The following is a 17,822-nucleotide window of genomic DNA, read 5'->3' on the forward strand; positions in this document are numbered from 1 at the left end:
TGTGATAGAGAGAGTGAAGACGAGATGATCAAATATCCTGTTGTCGTGAACAGCAAGGCACTGAAATGTTGAAATTTCAAAATACAAAACAAAATTTGTCTAAATATTCTGATGGTTTGACTTGTAAGAGAATTGGAACAGTTACCAAGAAAGGTGGACGAAAACATACAGTAAAACAAAACAATGTGCTTCTGTAAATGAGTTGTCAGTTTCTAGCGAGTAATGCAGTAGGCTTTAAATGTTACATGTAGCTTGCTTTATAAATACAGTAAACAGCAGTTTCCATTAGAAACTTGTATTTTGTATTATCCGTATAATCTCGGATATGCACTAACCCAGTTAGTCGGGAGCTTCCTGTAAATATTTTACTTTCTATAGGAAAAAATATAGCTGGTTTTCATGTTGGTTCCCTAATTCCTTGAGTGAGGTGGCGCAGTGGTTAGCACACTGGACTTGCATTCGGGAGGACAATGGTTCAATCCTGCGTCCGGCCATCCTGATTTAGGTTTTCTGTGATTTCCCTCAATTGCTTCAGGCAAATGCCTGGATGGTTCCTTTGAAAGGGCACAGCAGACTTCCTTCCCCATCCTTCCCTAATCCTATGAGACTGATGACCTTGCAGTTTGGTCTCCTTCCCAAATCAACCCAACCCAACCCCCTAAATTCCTTAATGTTTACCAACCAGTGTTGATGATTGAACTTGTTTTTTAAAAAAACTGTCTCCCCCTCTCGATGTGGTGGTGTAACTTAGTAATGAACTACTTATTTTCATTACTGGTTTTGGTCATTGAGAATAGGCCTCATGTCTCGACCATATGACTTGATTTTTCAGATCTTTTAATGAAAAAGAAAAGCTGCCAGTAGCTTACTGTTCAGTGCATTTTAGACCATACATTATTGCAAGTGAAATATGGTTAAAAGTAAAAGACACTTCTTGAGTTGGTAGTGATACCGATATCAGTCTTCTTCTAGAAGTTAAAGCGAGTTACTTAATGACATAAATGCTGACGGGTTTCACTACAGCCTCAGATACTACTGTGTAATAAAACTTAATTATATTGATCATTGTAGGCCCAGTGTCACACACTCACATGTTAATCATCTGCAAACAGAAAACTCCAAATATATATAAATTTTTTCCTTTGGCGAAGATTGTTTGAACTTCAGTCGTCTGCTGTGGTCTTAAATTGTCTCAGGATTTACACAACAAAAGGCACCCAAGTAATTGTTATACTACTATTAAGTGGAAAATACATGTTGTATTTCAACCCACAAGTGGCAGACATTCCATAAATAAAACCATGCAAATTCAGGTTGAAATGTCCCCCCACACATATTCTGCTGTTCATTTCCCTTCCCTGCCCTACTTCAGAGACACGTGTGGATGAGATGTGCCTTTGTGGGTGTGGGTGTTTTTTCTGAAGAAGGTTTTGGCCAGATCTTTTCGTTCTGCCTATCTGCTTCTCAACATACCGCCTTTACGGTGTGCAGCAATTTTATCCTTTTCCTAATATTACCTAAATAAACTAATGTAAGGTGAGCCATAGCTGTGGCTTGACTATAGTAAAAGTATGGGCATCTGCCTTTTTATCTCTAACTAGAATGACTCAAAGTGTAGAAATGTGTATACGTTTTCCTACACCTAACGTGACTAATGTGCTAAAAAGTCCTTTTTTGCTGTTTTTGCTTTTGTAGTTCAGGGAGAGTGTAGTGCAACAGATTTGCAAATAATTACTCATTTTAGATTGACCCTCTCTCTGCTTACAAAGAGCTTGACAGAGTTCGTGCTAATAATAGTCCTTTCAAGATTTGCTATGATGAAACCAATACCAAGTGGAATTATGTTTTGAGGATTTTTCGATAGCTCCCCTGAGCTCTCCTTGCCAAATTTTTAAGTTCTTCTGTCTGATTGTGTCTGAAGAGTTCTCATTTCAGTTTTATAATTTTAACTAATTATACTAACAAAAGGGTATAAGAAATGATGCAAGAGAAATACCATTATCACCTGCATGAGGGCATAGAAATACTCAATTATGACAAATGAAAATTTGTGATGGACCAGGACTCACACCTGGGTTTCCCATTTATGGAATTTGTTATCTTAACCACTTCCGGCTATTTGAGCACACTTTTTGTCAGACCCATATTCCCAACTTGTCACTCACTACTGACACAGAGCTTCCGTGGCCACTCTCCTCATCGCTCGCATTATCTTGCGTGGTTCTCCCTAGAGGGAGGACCTAGTGTGTGTTAACACTGCAGATATTGTTAATGCTGTAAAGACTTAGATACTACTATTATGTGTTTGTTCTTTTGGACATTCTTAGGTTCGATTCCTGGCCATTTCAAATTTTTGAACACAGTTGTGTATTTGAGCATTTCGATGAATCATGAGATATAATTCATCGAATATATGCTGGTTAACACACAATTTTTTATGAAAAATGCATTTTGTCTTATTGCTAATTACGTATCATGTGCACAAACCCAAGTTTTCATTGTAAATATTAATTAATTATTACCAACCTTTTATAAAGCATTGTTGATAGATTGTTTAACATAAGAAACTAAAAAAATACTATTCAGTGTTTGGCACCTATGTATTTCACACTTCACAGAAATACTCTTAGAATTCATCATCTTTAAAAATTTCCATGAGCTACAAATTGAACCTGGGACACCCACATGGCAGGCCAGATTTCTACAACAGAGCGACGCGGCCTGTCAGAAAACTCGTCCTAGTTTTTGTGAATTAGACATTCAGAAAAATTCGAAGTTTCTTGTTCTACAGACTTTTAAGAGTTTCACTGAACTGATTTGGGAGAGTAAATATAAAAAAAAGTGCAAAAATCCAATTGCAGTGAGATCTCCTTGTAAGCGAAAGTCGTTGTACTGACAAGACTAAAATGGCTTTTGATTATGCCGCATTAGAGTAATAAATCTAACAATATTTTTCACAGATCTGTCTATACTGGAAGGTCCTACCATGCAGTAGCAGAATCATTCCCAGTAGGAGTATAGACAGTATCATTGGTTATGAGAAAAGTTTTTGTGACTATTTAGGAATTGCATGCTGCAGTTCATTTACCAATTCCAAGTGTTTCGCAGTTGAAAGAAATTGCCAGTGAAGTGTGTATGAAAAGCAGTTTTCCAGGATGAGTAGATGGAAGGCGATACCTATCCAGAATCTTTGTTATTCTGGAAGTATGTTCTAAAATTATGAGCAGTATTATGCTATAACCAGTTGCTGGTAACAGCTACAATATGCAACCATAAACATTCATGCCTGTACGGTAAGGAGACCACTGAGGAAGGAAATAGAAAACTCGTTAGTCATAGCTGGTCATATAGTTCAGTGCATTTGCTTACTACATAATACTGTTATCGACTGGAGAAGGTAAATTCTTTTGTTGAATACTTTATCAAATCATTTTTTCTTAAATTTGTAATAGTCTTTAAAGAACAGCTGTAAAATTCGAAACATTGGGTGATTTACTACATTCTTTGTACGCATCGATTTACTATAAATGAAAAAAGTTAATCACTATGCAAGATCCGTCGTATTTTTTCTTAACAAAATCACTTGTGTTCCATTGTCACTATATTGTATAACCTGGTTGTGTGCTAATGCTTTACAACACGAACAGTACACAGGGCGATACGTGTAGTGTCTTATTCAGTTCAGGCTATGAAAAAGAGAATTCCAACAATTGATAGCACACACATCAGAAAATACATTACTGTGTAATGTGATTAATACTGGGAATTAATTGATATTGAGATATTGAACCCTTTGGCTCTTTATCAAAATCAGGCAAGAGTGAAGTACCGTCTGTGTCAGATGAGAACTTTTGCCGAGGGGTTTAGTGATAGAGAATTGATCAGTATTTGCATTGCCTGCCCATTTAGCTGAGTGGTCAGTGCATCTGACTGCCATTCAGTGGGCCCGGGTTCAATTCCCAGTTGGGTTGGACGTTTTCTTCATTTGGGACTGGGTGTTGTGTTATCATCGACATGCAAGTTGCCCAATGAGGCATCAAATGAAGACTTGCAACTCTGCAGCCATATGATCATATCATTTCATTTTTTTCAGTATTTGCATTGAAACTTTTCAGAGAAACAGGTTTGATGTATGTACTACAGGTGCTGAAAACCTGCTCTGCCAACTTGCACCAGAAATATTAAACATTTTGGTTGTCACCAGTGCAAACATCATAGTGCATAACAGTGGATTTGACATCCTAGCTCAACATAGAATTCATTGTGGACGGTCAATTGCTGTATTGAAGTTAAAATCGTCTTTATTGTTAGGCCATGTCATATTTATTGAAATAATTGATATTTTGACTCCTGCTGGGGTCTTCTGGTGCCCATTATAAACTGAGCTCAGTCTACAGCAGACACCAGCAGAGGAATAAAGATATCAATTATTTAAAGAAATATGGCATGGCCTAACAATCCAGAAGTTTTTAACTTCAGTGACAGTTTCTTTATAGTCAACAAGATACTGAATTTCAAAATTGCTTAACCAGCCCTGCCATCTAAAACTGTGTTCTGGACTACAGTTAAGTAGGGATAAGTTGATGCCTGACAGTTGGCAGCCTGGTTGCCAACTTTCAGCTACGAAGTGCAGATGGCTGCAGGTGAAAACAGTAGACATATACAGAGCTCCAACAACATTGAGGTGTTGCTGTAGATACATTTAGAAAATGGCGTAACGTGGTTGACTGTAGTAGATGCACGAAGCTGCTGTGTCCAGCCCACTGCAACTGTCGTTATCTTCTTACAGTGACTCCACTATGGGTCTCCAACCTTTTATGACTATTTGCATCAGTCTTTTGTTTCCTCCCTAATTTGTCTTCTGTTAAAGTATTTTGAAGTAATCAACAACAGACTTTTACTGCTGTTAGTTCTTGCTTAGGTGGCCTGTGCTATACCTGTAAAGTTCGCTCTATGTATAGGTGATAGTCTTAATATTTTTGTTTCATTTCGTTTTCTTTACTCCACTGTATTGTGATATTTCTGTTTTGTCACATCATGTAGTGGCAAGTTTAGAGTTCAGTCTGTATTTTCTTTTTCCAGGGTGGAAGTGAGGCATGGAAAATTTCTTCTTCCTAAGAAGGAAATAAAAAAACAAAGCACAGTTTTGAAAGGCAACCCTTCAGCACAAAAAAGACCGAATATCATTTTTGAGCCTATGGATGTTGATGATACACCACAAGATATGCTTCAAGACAAAGTCAGTGATACTGTTAATGCTATCCTTGACTGCCTTGACACAGATGGCCCCAAAGAGGCATGTGGCACAGATATTCAAAATATTACTGTTGCTGATGACTGTTTGGATGTAACTGAAAACCATATTGCTTCTTGTGCCTTAAAACAACAGCCATCTGCTAGGCAACAAGAAAATTTAAATGCTGGTGCCATTTTGAGTCCACAAGTTATAGAAAACTTAGAATTGGATACTACCTCCAGTACTTTTGCATGCACAACACCCAGCAGTATTACAGGCCTACAGGTGTGTGGTAATGAGGGGGAGGTTGGAATGCAGGCCAATTGCACTAGTGCTTCTGTTGCAACTCAGAATGTGGATAAAGAAGTTAAATTGTATCCAATTTTCTATCAGGACCACACACAGAAGTATAGCAGGTATGTGCTCTGTGTCATTAGTTACTCCAGTTAAGTTTAATTCCGTCTCTTAATTCTCCATTTACGATACTGCAGTGTAGTAAGTGTCTAATTCAACTCTAGGGGACACAATTTCTGTATTGTAGAAACTACCTTAATACTTGTGACTTTGTGGTGCAATTCCACACTTAGTGTTGATCCCACTTGTTTTTCAGTATGACACCAGCTTTGAAAAAGGATCATGCCAGTAGGAAAAGAAAATGGCAGATGGTTGGAAATGATCAGTACCAAATTGATGCCGGGCAGAAGAAATTTGGAGCAACTCAATGCAAAGAATGTGGTATTGTTTACCAACTTGGAGACTGGGAAGATGAGATGGCCCATGAGAACTATCACAATAATGCATCTGCTCTTAAGTTTTGTGTGAGTTTTTAATATTCCTGACTCATAATTGTGAATGATGGATTTTGATTGCAAGAGGTTGCTATTCAATTCTTCATGTACTTGTTGTATGTTTTCCCGTAACAGGGCTGGAGAGATGAAAGGGTAATATGCGTTTATGGCACAGGAAGAGTAATTGTTGTGTACCCTGATGACAACAAAATGTGGTTAAAGAAAGTGAAAGCTGTTATGGAAGTTGCTAATCGTGAGACTGGCTACCTTGATGTCAGCTGTACACACAAGTATTTGGAAAACAGCAAGGTAAACATTGGCTTTATTAAATTATGAATGATACTGAAACTGTAATAATTTTTCTCAAAAATTACATGACAGCGTATGTCTGAACATGTAATCTATCACAGTTCATTCGCAAGTTGTTTCAAAAGGTGAAAATATTTTGATAACAATGAGTATTCAGTTAGTTGTTTCTTTAAAAAAAATGCCCTGGCACAGGAATCACACTGTGACTCATGAGTAAGTTTGTGCAGTGTTAAATCATTCAGGACTGCTTAAAACTGTGAGCCAAATATGGACTCAATTCTTCGTCCCACCCACCTTGGGTGATATTCTTCTATTAATGTTATGCGTACCATCTCACATGCGTAGTATGGAAACACAAAGGAGCCCAGTAGTCTGTATGCCATCTTGTTTTGCTGCCCATTGCAGTTTTGTGTGCCTATGGGTGCGCACACACAGAATGCTCAAGAATGTGCAGCAGTGCCACTGCAAGTAAAATGTCGTGCGTTTCCTGCATCCTTCTTACACGATTTTAACAAACTACGTGGTGAAAAAAAGATTATTTAACATGTTATAGCATTTTAAATGTCAGATTCGTTGTTAAGTGCCTATAATTTTGTGAATCGTCATAGTTATTGTGATAGATTCCGTTTATGTAACACACTGTGAAATTCAATTAGTTTGTAATTATAGATTGCTATGCATAAAATTTAGCAAACAGCATTGGAAATTCCTGGATGGAATAATATGTGAAAGTATTGGGCATTAGTTTTGTCTTGTCTGGATTATGGTTGCTGAGTTTATGTATGAGCTGCTCCTCTTAGACCTGCTTCATCATCGTGGTATCCATTTAGCCACTGGTGCTTTTTGCAGTAGCCCTGTCGGTAATCTTCTGGTTGATGCTGGGATCCTTCTCCTTTCATTTGGGTGGCCCCAGTTCCTGTGCCATAGCTGTCTGCTCTTCCCCTGTTCACTACTCCTGTTCTTTTCGTGCCTTTTGGATGCCACCCCCACCCTCACCTCGAACCACCGCGCTGCTCGCTCTCTGGTGGGTTTGCCAGTTGAACTCCGCCTCAGTCTCCTCTCCTTGTCCTCTCCCACTTAGTTCCTTGGCACTGGATTCGGACGGATTTCTTCCAGGGTCGAAAAGCCTCCATTACTCCAATGGTGTTCCGTTGTTTGTTCTGCCTGCTCTTGCCAGGGTTTCAGGATGGCTCCCTACTATGGCGAGGGTATTATAAAGTTGGTACAACACTATGACAAATGGCTAAGTCAGAGCAGTGGCTATGTAGAAAAGCAGCTGTAAGGTGTAGCTAACTATTGCAAATAAAACATTTTTTATTTTTGCAGTGTTTCCATTTCGCTGCCAATTGCAACTTACTTTCCGAATAGCCCTCGTAATTTTTTGAGGGTCATTGTAGCTGGTGAAATGAGCATTAATGTGGTTTTCCAACATAAGTAAAGAAATTATGTATTTACATCAAGGATATGCCTTTTCATAAGCTATTAACTTGATGGGTTCTCAGTTCCTCACTTAATAGATTATGATTTCATGATTCTATCGCATGTACAACTGCACTAACATGTTTGTGTAAACTCGGCTCTGTTTTGGCAAAATGAGCAAATTTTAAAATTGCAGCAAGAAAATGTAGTGTTAGCCACTATTTGCCATTGTTGATGCTTCTGTGAAGAAGAAAACTGGTAAGAATTTTGGAGCAATTAAATTGCTTGTTTTGTTGCAGTTGCGGTGAAATCCTGTAACCCATTGTTTTTTCAATAATGAACAGCTGGTATTGAACTTTACCAAAGAATTTTCTTTTCACAACTCAGTGATCTGAGAAATCACAAAAATTGACATCAAATAGCTCACCATTGTTTCGATCTTACAAGGGAACTACTTAACTTATTCCTTTCAAATATCTCGTAGATACTTATAATTTATTTTCCCCTTGATGAGTAGTCCAGATGATTCTGCAAGACCTCAGTGGTCACAGCTTCAGAGCTATAAAATATTTTGTCTAAAAAAAAAAAGAACAGTTCTGTTCTTTAAAAACATGGTTAATTCCTTTTATGGGGCACTTGCAACTGCTCATCAAGATGAAAATAGATTACATCTTTAAAATGTGAAGATATGTTCGAGGTGAAAAAGTTCGGGAATTTGCTTTGAACGGGGATAGAAACAAATGATGATGAACTTAGAAGTGTCATTTTTCACAGATCACTTAGGTGTAGAAAGAAGGCTCTTTGGTAAGTCTCAGTACCAACTGTTCATTATTAAAAACTCACTGGATCATATGATCCCGCTGCAACTGCAACAAAAGGAGTGATTTAACTGTCTCAGACTTTTTACCTTTTTTCCTTCAGTGAAATGTCATCAGGAGATGAATTTCGGCTAAAACCTACATTTTTCCTATTGCTGGCTTAAAATTTGCTTCTTTCCATAACACAGCGGAGTTCACACAAGCACCTTGCAAAGATGCCAGTGCATTGCAGTTGCAACAGAATTGTGAAACAGTGTTTTATTAAGTGAGGAATTGAGTAGCCTGTGAATAAGTACACCCTTGGTATAAAAATAAGTGCTTAAGTCACAGTGATGCTCATTTCTCCAGCTATCGATCAGCCTTAAAAAATACATTGTCCCATTGAAAAAGTCTGTAGTTAGTCGCATGTTGCGGGAGATAGGAAAGTTCTGCATGTTAGCTATATGGCAAAATACTCTCCTCTTTGAGTGCCATTAGTATCAAAAGCTTGTTTTGATATCTTGAACTGTTCAGCAGATACAATGGATGTTTCAAATAGCTGTCTTTCACACTATTGCAGTGTGTTTGGGTAGAGCTGGGTATGCTTTTTTTAATTTTAAATAATGCTGTGAAAGGTTGATGTTCTATGACTGATGATTTGTTATGTGAAAACTTAAAAAGTTCAAGAGTACATTCTACAAACCATGTTGTACATAATCATCAGAATCTGATAAAATTAAGCACTATTAGGTTAGTAGTCATACATTTCAATGAATCTTCTAGGATTCTATGTATGCGTGTTAGTATGAACAATTAGCAAGTAGTATGGAAGACATTTACGAGTATAGACTTAAAAAGATGTATACAGTTCTGATTTCACACACTGATTTTGGTCCTCAAGCTACTGAATTATGTCATCATTCAAAGCTATTTATGACCGATTACCTGGATTTATACTGTGTACTGCATTACTGTATCTGATTGGAACTTGAGTTTTGGGAACTCATACTTAACTCTCTGTTTCGGGTACCCCTGGTCATCGCGACTGTGTGTGCACATGCACTCAAGGAATGGGTGAAATTATTGATTGAAGCTAGATGCTTCCTTTATTCTTAACATACAATTTAACTTATTGATATACAATTATGAACTTTATTGATTTTGTTGGTCTGGTGTGTGGCAACTGTGGTTCTGATTCATGGTTCGGTCCTCAAATCTTAAGCATAGGCCTTAATATTTTTCCATTATTTTCTCCTTTCATGAGTTAACATATCCTTAAATACTCTGGTTTTTGTGACAGATTGATTTTGTGCTGTACTCCTACCCATGATTATGTTCTTCTGTTTTGCACCCATCATCATGAGTTTTTCGAGTTGGCTCACTCATCATACCCATCTCTCTTGATGATTTTTGAGGATGCGACTTTATAGATGTAAATTTGTAATTTGCATTGCCTCTGCACTTATTTCTATAGTTAAGCATTGTAATGTTGTAGTTTTGACTTTGGATAATTTGTCTTGTGACAGAGCGTTCCACGATCTGAAAATGCCATATCCTCATACACTTATAGATTATAACTTGGGTACAAGTTATTTTTCTTACATTTTATGTAGTACATTATGCATCAGATACTTCTATACAATGTATTCTATCTTTTGGTATTACTTTGAACATCGTTTGGCAAACCTTATAGTAGGTCTCAAAATACTGCGAACACATTGTTTCCATATTATATGAGGGGAAAGGGACATCCTCCTCGAGCATTACTTCTCCTCAATAGTAGTAGTCAATACCAGTAATATTTTTCAAATTTTGGATGGGTCAATATTATCTCAGCTGTTTTTCAAAAATTTCATATAATTTTATACACAATGTTATATTTAAAGCTAAATTTCGTGACTAACAATTTACAAATTTCAGTCACAACACTGAAGTAGTAGACCAACGTTTGAGTACATTACCCAGCACCTATGATCTCTTGCAAGTCGACTGGACCAGCAAGGATGTCGCCATACCGGAGTGTAGGAGTGGATCCACCCATATCTTCAGTTTCCTCCCTAGATTTCTCATTACATGCTTCAATGGATAGATAACTTCCTGTCTGGCTTTCACTTCAAATCCTGAAACATTGTTTTGTGTACTAAGAATGCTGTTCAGTACCTCCCTCACATCACACGGCATGTGTTTTGCCTACATATATTAAAAAAATTAAGTATCCAGGCTTACGTCAGAATGGATTAAAAAGTGTTCACATATGAAACTTTAAGATACTATTCCTAATATTTACAGTACATATGAATAAAATGTCTTCACTCAGTTTACCACAACACCCATCACTTTAATTAAATTTGTCATGAACTCTTTTGGGTATCCTTTGCAGAGTTCATAGGAATAATAGTAATATTTAACACTAATAGTACCCTAAAATAAGAAAATTTATTATTAGATATTTAATGGCATGGTGTATTTGTATCATATTCTAAAGCACAAATCTATTACAAAACAGAATTATATAGTTGTGTGAACCTGCTAATATAGTGTAGCATAGATTTAAACTCAGTCAATAGATAAAACAGAACTTTAGAAATCACGTGATCTTACATACTACATTCCTGACAAACAACACAGAATGATATAGTTGTATGAACCTGCAAATATAGTGTGTATTTTCTTTCAAATTAGGGGTCACTATGCATCCATGTTCAAAGGTCTTTTCTTCTACAAGGTGTACAACTTTGCTTCCAGCGTTTTTTCCCCAACAGTTGAGGCTTTAATGAAACAAATTGGTTACACATGTATCATTCAAAGTATTTTCCATCACTGGCCACTACTTTCTCCCATCTTTCGGGCAGTGTACGAACCCCGTGTCGAAAAAATTGTTCATCTTTTGAATTGATCCAATTTGTGACTTCTTCATGAGATCGGAAGTGTTGGTTAGCCAGACCATGTGCCATTGATCTAAACAGGTGATAGTCAGAGGGAGCAATGTCTGGAGAATACGCCGGGTGGGGTAGGACTTCCCATTTCAACATTTCCAAGTACGTTTTCACCTATTTTGCATCGTGGGGTCAAGCGTTGTCATGCTGCAAAATCACTTGATTGTGCCACTCGCTGTATTGCGGCCGTTTGTCTTTTAATGCTCTGATCAAACGCATTAATTGCATTCGATAACGAGCACCTGTGATTGTTTCACTTGGTTTTAACACCTCATAGCACACGACGCTGAGCTGGTTCCATGATCTTGTAGCCGTGAATATTCAGTGTGGCCATTGACGTGGAAGCACGGCTGGGCTATCCCCATGATTTTTTGCATTTAGTGTTATCGTAATGAACCCATTTTTCATCCCCAATCACAATGTGATGCAGAAATCCCTTCCATTTTTGCCTCTGAAGCAACTGTTCACACACGCACGCACACACACACACACACACACACACACACACACACAAACGCCTTTCAACGTCTCTTGGTTTCTGCTCACATGGGACGCAAGTTCCTTCTTTCTGAATCATGCGCATAGCCTTAAGACGCTCTGAAATAGCTTGCTGTGTCACTCCCACTAATCGTGCCAATTCTAGAGTTTGACGCAAGTCTTCACTCAGCAGTGTCTCCAATTATGCATTTTCGCAAACATCCTCTCTTCCACCACTATGCTGGTCTACGACGTTAAAATCACCGTTCTTGAAGCGTTGAAACCACTCACGACAAGTTCTTTCACTGATAGCGTCCTTACCATACGTATTTGAGAGCATTCGATGAGACTCAGCCGCTGTTTTCTTCATATTGAAACAAAACGGTAACACCTCCCGCAAATGAGGAGAATTGGGCTTGTAAACTGGCATTTTCAATCAAGAACAACTTTATGATGCAGACACAAACCAACTAATGCTTGAATGAGGTTATGTTGACAGAAGTCCAAGCTAAATGCTTGACGTCTGCAATCTGTTTCTTTTGACCGCTACTTACCGTTATCACCACCTATCGGCAAATGGTGGAAGCAGAGTTAAAGTTAACAGTACATGAGATTTTACCAGTTTGCTTTGCTTACCAGTAGTTCTTCTTATCTTTGCACCTACAGTGGGCATTTCCACAAAATTCTAACTACACTTGATCTTGTATATAAATTGCTCAGATGTACCACAAATTGGGCTACCTGTATCAATCACAGTTACCTTCCCACTGATCAATCTTAACTTTAATGTAAGGACACCCAAAATCTGGATAATCTTCTCTGCTGTCAGACACTTCATGCAAAAGATTGCTTTCAATTTCATCAAATGCTACATCCACACTGTCTTCACAGGGTTTTATCAACTTTACAGGCATCGTAGCATTACTTTGGTTACTCATGTTGTCAGGTAAAGAATGAACACAATGAATAGATTCTGGGGCACAACTAACATCACCTGTTACAGAATGAACACAAAATACATTACTGTCAAAATTGCACTTCCTTCGTAGATTCTCTTTCACTTCATTCCACCATTTGGGATACAAATTCTGACTAACCACAACTAACTTTTCCAGAATGCACCTTTATCTATGTTATCATCAATCTGGTTCCAAACAAACTTCAGCAAGTCTTCAGCTTTATTCTCCAGGCTCACAGATACCTCACTTTTTACTGTTTGGATCATTTTTCTGCATGACATTAATGAAAAACAGCTTTGACTGGACTGGTTTTCCATCACTCTCACTTAACATCACTTACCTTACCTGTGTTGTCAACATAATTCACAAATAACTCTGAAACTTCATTATCCTTAAACTCTACAAATACCTGATAGTCATCATCATAATATTCCTCCAAAACTACTTTATTTACAACATCATTAACAATACAAGTCTCATCCCATCAGAGTCAGTTATTCACCTACATTCATTTGCAATAAGCCACCAGTCTCAGACTTACCAATCTGTTATTTCGCAGCTCTTATTCACATCTACATCAGAAATAGCACCTACTTCAGATCCAATACTGTCATCATCTGATTTGCATATATCAACACAGTTTCCCAACTAAGAGAAGAAATCATTAGTTCATACTACATCAAAATTCCCCCTACTCTCAGATTCTGGTTTGTGATTAGCACATACATCACCATAATTAGACATAGTATCCCAAAACTTTTGATCAAAATATAAATGAGAAATCTGATATTCCTTCTGTTCAGTTTCAGATACATGTGCCATATCATTAACACTATTATTATTGTCTAATTGCAAGTGTTACTTTGGGGTGCTGTGCTTGTTGTGTTTCCTCACCCCAAAACTGTGAACCTTCCTTCAGGTGAATGCCGTTTTCTGAGTAGTTACTTCTATGGTTGTTTCTTCTATTAAAAAGCCATGGTTATCCCAGATATTCCTATCCTGCTGATGTTCAGAGTCTGTCTGTCTACACCTTGATCCTGATAGACGTAACCATTATATCTCTTTCTATAATTACTCCTATTGTGATTTCTAGCATTCCGATTATTATCGTACATATTTCTTTCTATTGCCCTATCCAGCCTGTCAAGACATTGAAAAATTGTTCAAGACAGTAATCAGGTCCATGTACTGAGTCCCACTGCAGTCCTTTTGGTAATCTCCTTTTAAGTGCATCAATCAAGGTCATTTCGTCAAATGGTTTGTCAAGATGTGCTAATTTTTTAAGTTGCTTCTTACAAAAAACTTTCAAAGTGCCATCCCTATTCCTATAATTAAGAGCATTCAAAAATTTGCTTTTGATTCTCCCCTTTCGAGCTTCCAACCAAAATTTATTTAGAAAACTTTTATCGAAAGTTTGATATTTTTACCACTGAACTAAATTTAAATTTACACGTGACAGAGCTTCACCTTAAAGACATCTTGTAACAAATTTAATTTCTTGAGTGTTCTTCATACCTGACACAAAACTATCTCTGCAGTGGTGCAGATAATCAGTGGATGTAAATTGTCTGGTGGAAAACTTTTGATGGGATTGTTGGACCGCGCAATACCATTGTTTGCACACAGACTTTGGTTCAGATAAATTTCCTGAGCTGCTGAAAGTTTTTGATCTGAAACAGTTACATTAGTTTGTATATTGTTTTGTGCATTTAAAATTTTTTGGCTTAAACTGCAATATTTTGTTGCATTTTTTCCACTACGGTCCTCTGTTCAACTCTAACGTAATCAACATTCTTTGATTGTTTTGCTGACTCAGCTACAAACTCATTTTCCAAAATGATAACTTTATTTTCTAAAACATCAACTTTTTCATTCACACTTTTTAACCCCTCTGACAACCCATTTTTTAGCTCAGAAACTTGATTACTAAGTTCATCCATCTGATCTTCTACTCTGTTCAATTTGCGGTTGTTATCTGTCTTCATTTCTTCTAGTTTTGTCAGTTTATACTGTTCCTTTACTGACCAGGATTTCACTCGGCTCGGCCATGTCCTAGCTGGATCCTACAGCTTTCATTTCTACCTCAATCCTACCCTCATCCCTATTCATTGTGTTAACAAGCACACAAGTCCACAAACAAATTAACTTTACAAATAGTTTGTACTTATCTTTCCTTTTTGATGTCGCTGGTTGTAGTTGTAAAGTCCTCTTCACTTTCATTTGATTCAATCCGTCATTATTGGTAGTACATCATCACTGTTGGTATGATTTGCTTTGTGGGGCAACCCATGTTTTTTTTTTTTTTACTTCATGTGACTGAAAATTTATTTATACATAAATTGTAAATGAAAATAAAGTGCTTTCTTTTCTGCAACAGACAAATCTTCATTATTAGTCATTTATTCCCGGACAATGTTCACACTTGTAATCTACCCGTCCCTTCGTTGTTGTTGCGAGAGGAGTAAGATTTACAATAAATTTTTTACTTATCTTTTCTCGCACGGTTGGCTGCAGTTCATGTCTAGGGGTCTGATTCTTGAAGCTGAAATTCTCACATTTTAGGTTCTCATGGTTCAATTTCTCATTTGAAGAATGTTGTTCCAGAATTTTTGTTTTTATGATTATTTATCTCACATTTTACTATATCACACTGCCTTTTGACCCACCAGAGGGCTTGCCACTCTTTGGCGGGTTCGTGCCTGGCTACCACGGGGCCCAGCACTTTTTCCCTTCCGTGCTGTCTATCTATTCTCTTGCTATTCTTTTTCACCTCCCTTGGGGAACATGTCTGGGGTATTCTTGGGAATGTTCTGCATTCCGTCACTGACTTGTGAACAGTCTTAACTTTCTTTTTGCCTCTCTTTTCCTTTCTTTGTTTCCCTTCTCTTCTCATTCCTCCGCTTTGGCGTTTGAGGATCCTCTTTTTTCTTCTCCCTTCCTGTGCGCTCCTGAAGGCCGGCCCATGTGTCTGGCGTGTAAAAGGTGACTGGGTAACGTGTAATTCCCAGCCTGGGTCGACAGATAGGGTTCGCATGTACCCCATGGTACAGGCCAGGCCCAGGGAGGGGTGATTGCCTGAACTGTAACCTTCCCAAATTGTCAATTGGTCCCTCTGTCAGGTGTTCGGGAGGTGTGACCTGAGGCCTGAACGACCTGAGGCGTGAACAATCACCTAAGCTGGGTGCGCTTCCTTGTGAAGGGGGCTCCCCACTTGGAAGGAGCCCGCCATTGGAAACGTTGGCATCATGGAGGATTTCCTCATGATATATAAATCATCCTCCCCATCGACGTCGACGAAACTTAAAAGTAATAAGGCTACTGATTCGAAGACCCTTCCCGCTGCACCGCGGTTCCTTGTAGTGTCATGTACTGAAGACAGTCCGTCCTTTGCCACAGTCAATCTGTTTATCATTCAGAAAGGTGTGGAGCCCATTGCTGGCCCTGTGAAATCTTGCTCTTTTACGGAATGGCACCTTGCTTTTGGAGACAGCTTCTGATTCTCAAGCACAACTGCTACTTGCTGCCTCGCTTCTCCACAGCTACCCTGTTCGTGTCGAGGCACATAGAACTTTGAATTCTTCCAGTGTTGTAATTTACACCAAGCTGCTTGACGGTCTAACAAAGGCTGAAATACAGTCTTACCTCTCTGATTAGGGTGTCATTGTTGTCTATCATGTAATGAAAAAGATCGATTCCTCCTTGGTGCTCACCCGCACTCTTTTTCCTCACCTTCGATAGTGTGGTGCTGCTGTCCAAGATTAAAGCAGGCTATCATCACAGTCTGGCCATACATTCAGAATCCAATGCTCTGCTACCATTGTCATCGTTTCAGCCACACTAGAACATCTTGTCGACACCCAGCAAAATGTGTAACCTGTGGCAGGGATGCACCCGAGGTCGAATGTCTGCCTCCTTCTGCCCACTGTGTCAACTGCAGTGGCGGCCATGCCGTCTCCTCACGGGATTGCCCCGTTGTATGTAGATGAGTGGCTGTTAGAGATTTGGGTAAAGGAAAAAGTGCCTTACCCAGTAGCTCGCAAGTTACTGGCTAGTCGGAAACCCTTGTCTGGCACCTACAGCTCTGTTCTCGATACCCCTCGCTCCATGAAGGACATGGACATGCAGACATGCAACCTCAATTTTGGAGGTTGTGAAGTCGTCCAGTGTCACGATAGCATTGCCGTCCCCCATCCCACTGTGTAACAAACCGTCAAACTCTCGCCTAAAGGGGCGAAGCTACCCACTACACAACTGGCAGGCAGGAAAGAAGCAGTACTTCCGAAAAGACTTCCTCCAGCCAAACAATACCCAAGTCATCTTCCAACCAGAAGGGCTTGAAGAACTCTGCTAGACCAACGGTCTTCTCCTTCACTAACTTGAAGATCCTGCTAGACAGTGTCTCCACATGGTCACTCAGCCCGACCGGCCTCTGTCTCGCCGGTGCGCACCACCAACCGTTTTTCAGCGTTTGACTCCACAGACCGACTGCAAAAGCACACCGATGCTTCTGTGGACCCCGTGGAGCAGGATCCTCTTGGTTCTGTGCCCTGTAGTAGCGACTCTACGCCTACTCTCCCTTGGCAGCCACCGAGTTGACACCCCTAAATCTCTTCCTCCTCAAGACTGTCCTCCAATGAACATTCGCAGCCTTCAGTCCCACAAAAAGGATTTACAGTTGCTTCTAGCATTGCAGCATCCCCTTGTACTCTGCCTTCAGAAAACGAAATTATGCCCTCAAGACCACTTTGCGCTTTCACATTACTTAACAATTTGTTTTGACATTTCCCCTGAGGTCGGCATCCCATCTCATGGGGGCGTCATTCTTCTCATACAAGATGACCTTCATAGTGAACCCATCTCCCTGACTACTCGTCTTCAAGCTGTTGCCGTTCGCCTTTTCT

General features: G+C 39.0%; 1 protein-coding gene across 1 annotated transcript in view; it reads left to right on the forward strand.

The window, feature by feature from the left end:
• LOC126416545 (N-acetyltransferase eco) overlaps positions 1-17,822 on the forward strand; it is a 63,547-nt gene that overhangs the window by 34,705 nt on the left and 11,020 nt on the right. Inside the window, exons 3-5 of the mRNA XM_050084289.1 lie at positions 5,083-5,652; positions 5,847-6,054; positions 6,160-6,333. Coding sequence (XP_049940246.1) covers positions 5,083-5,652; positions 5,847-6,054; positions 6,160-6,333 — 952 coding nt within the window. The remainder of the gene's footprint in view (positions 1-5,082; positions 5,653-5,846; positions 6,055-6,159; positions 6,334-17,822) is intronic.

The sequence above is a fragment of the Schistocerca serialis genome, chromosome 8, assembly GCF_023864345.2.
Source record: "Schistocerca serialis cubense isolate TAMUIC-IGC-003099 chromosome 8, iqSchSeri2.2, whole genome shotgun sequence".
Taxonomy (NCBI): Eukaryota; Metazoa; Arthropoda; class Insecta; order Orthoptera; family Acrididae; genus Schistocerca; species Schistocerca serialis.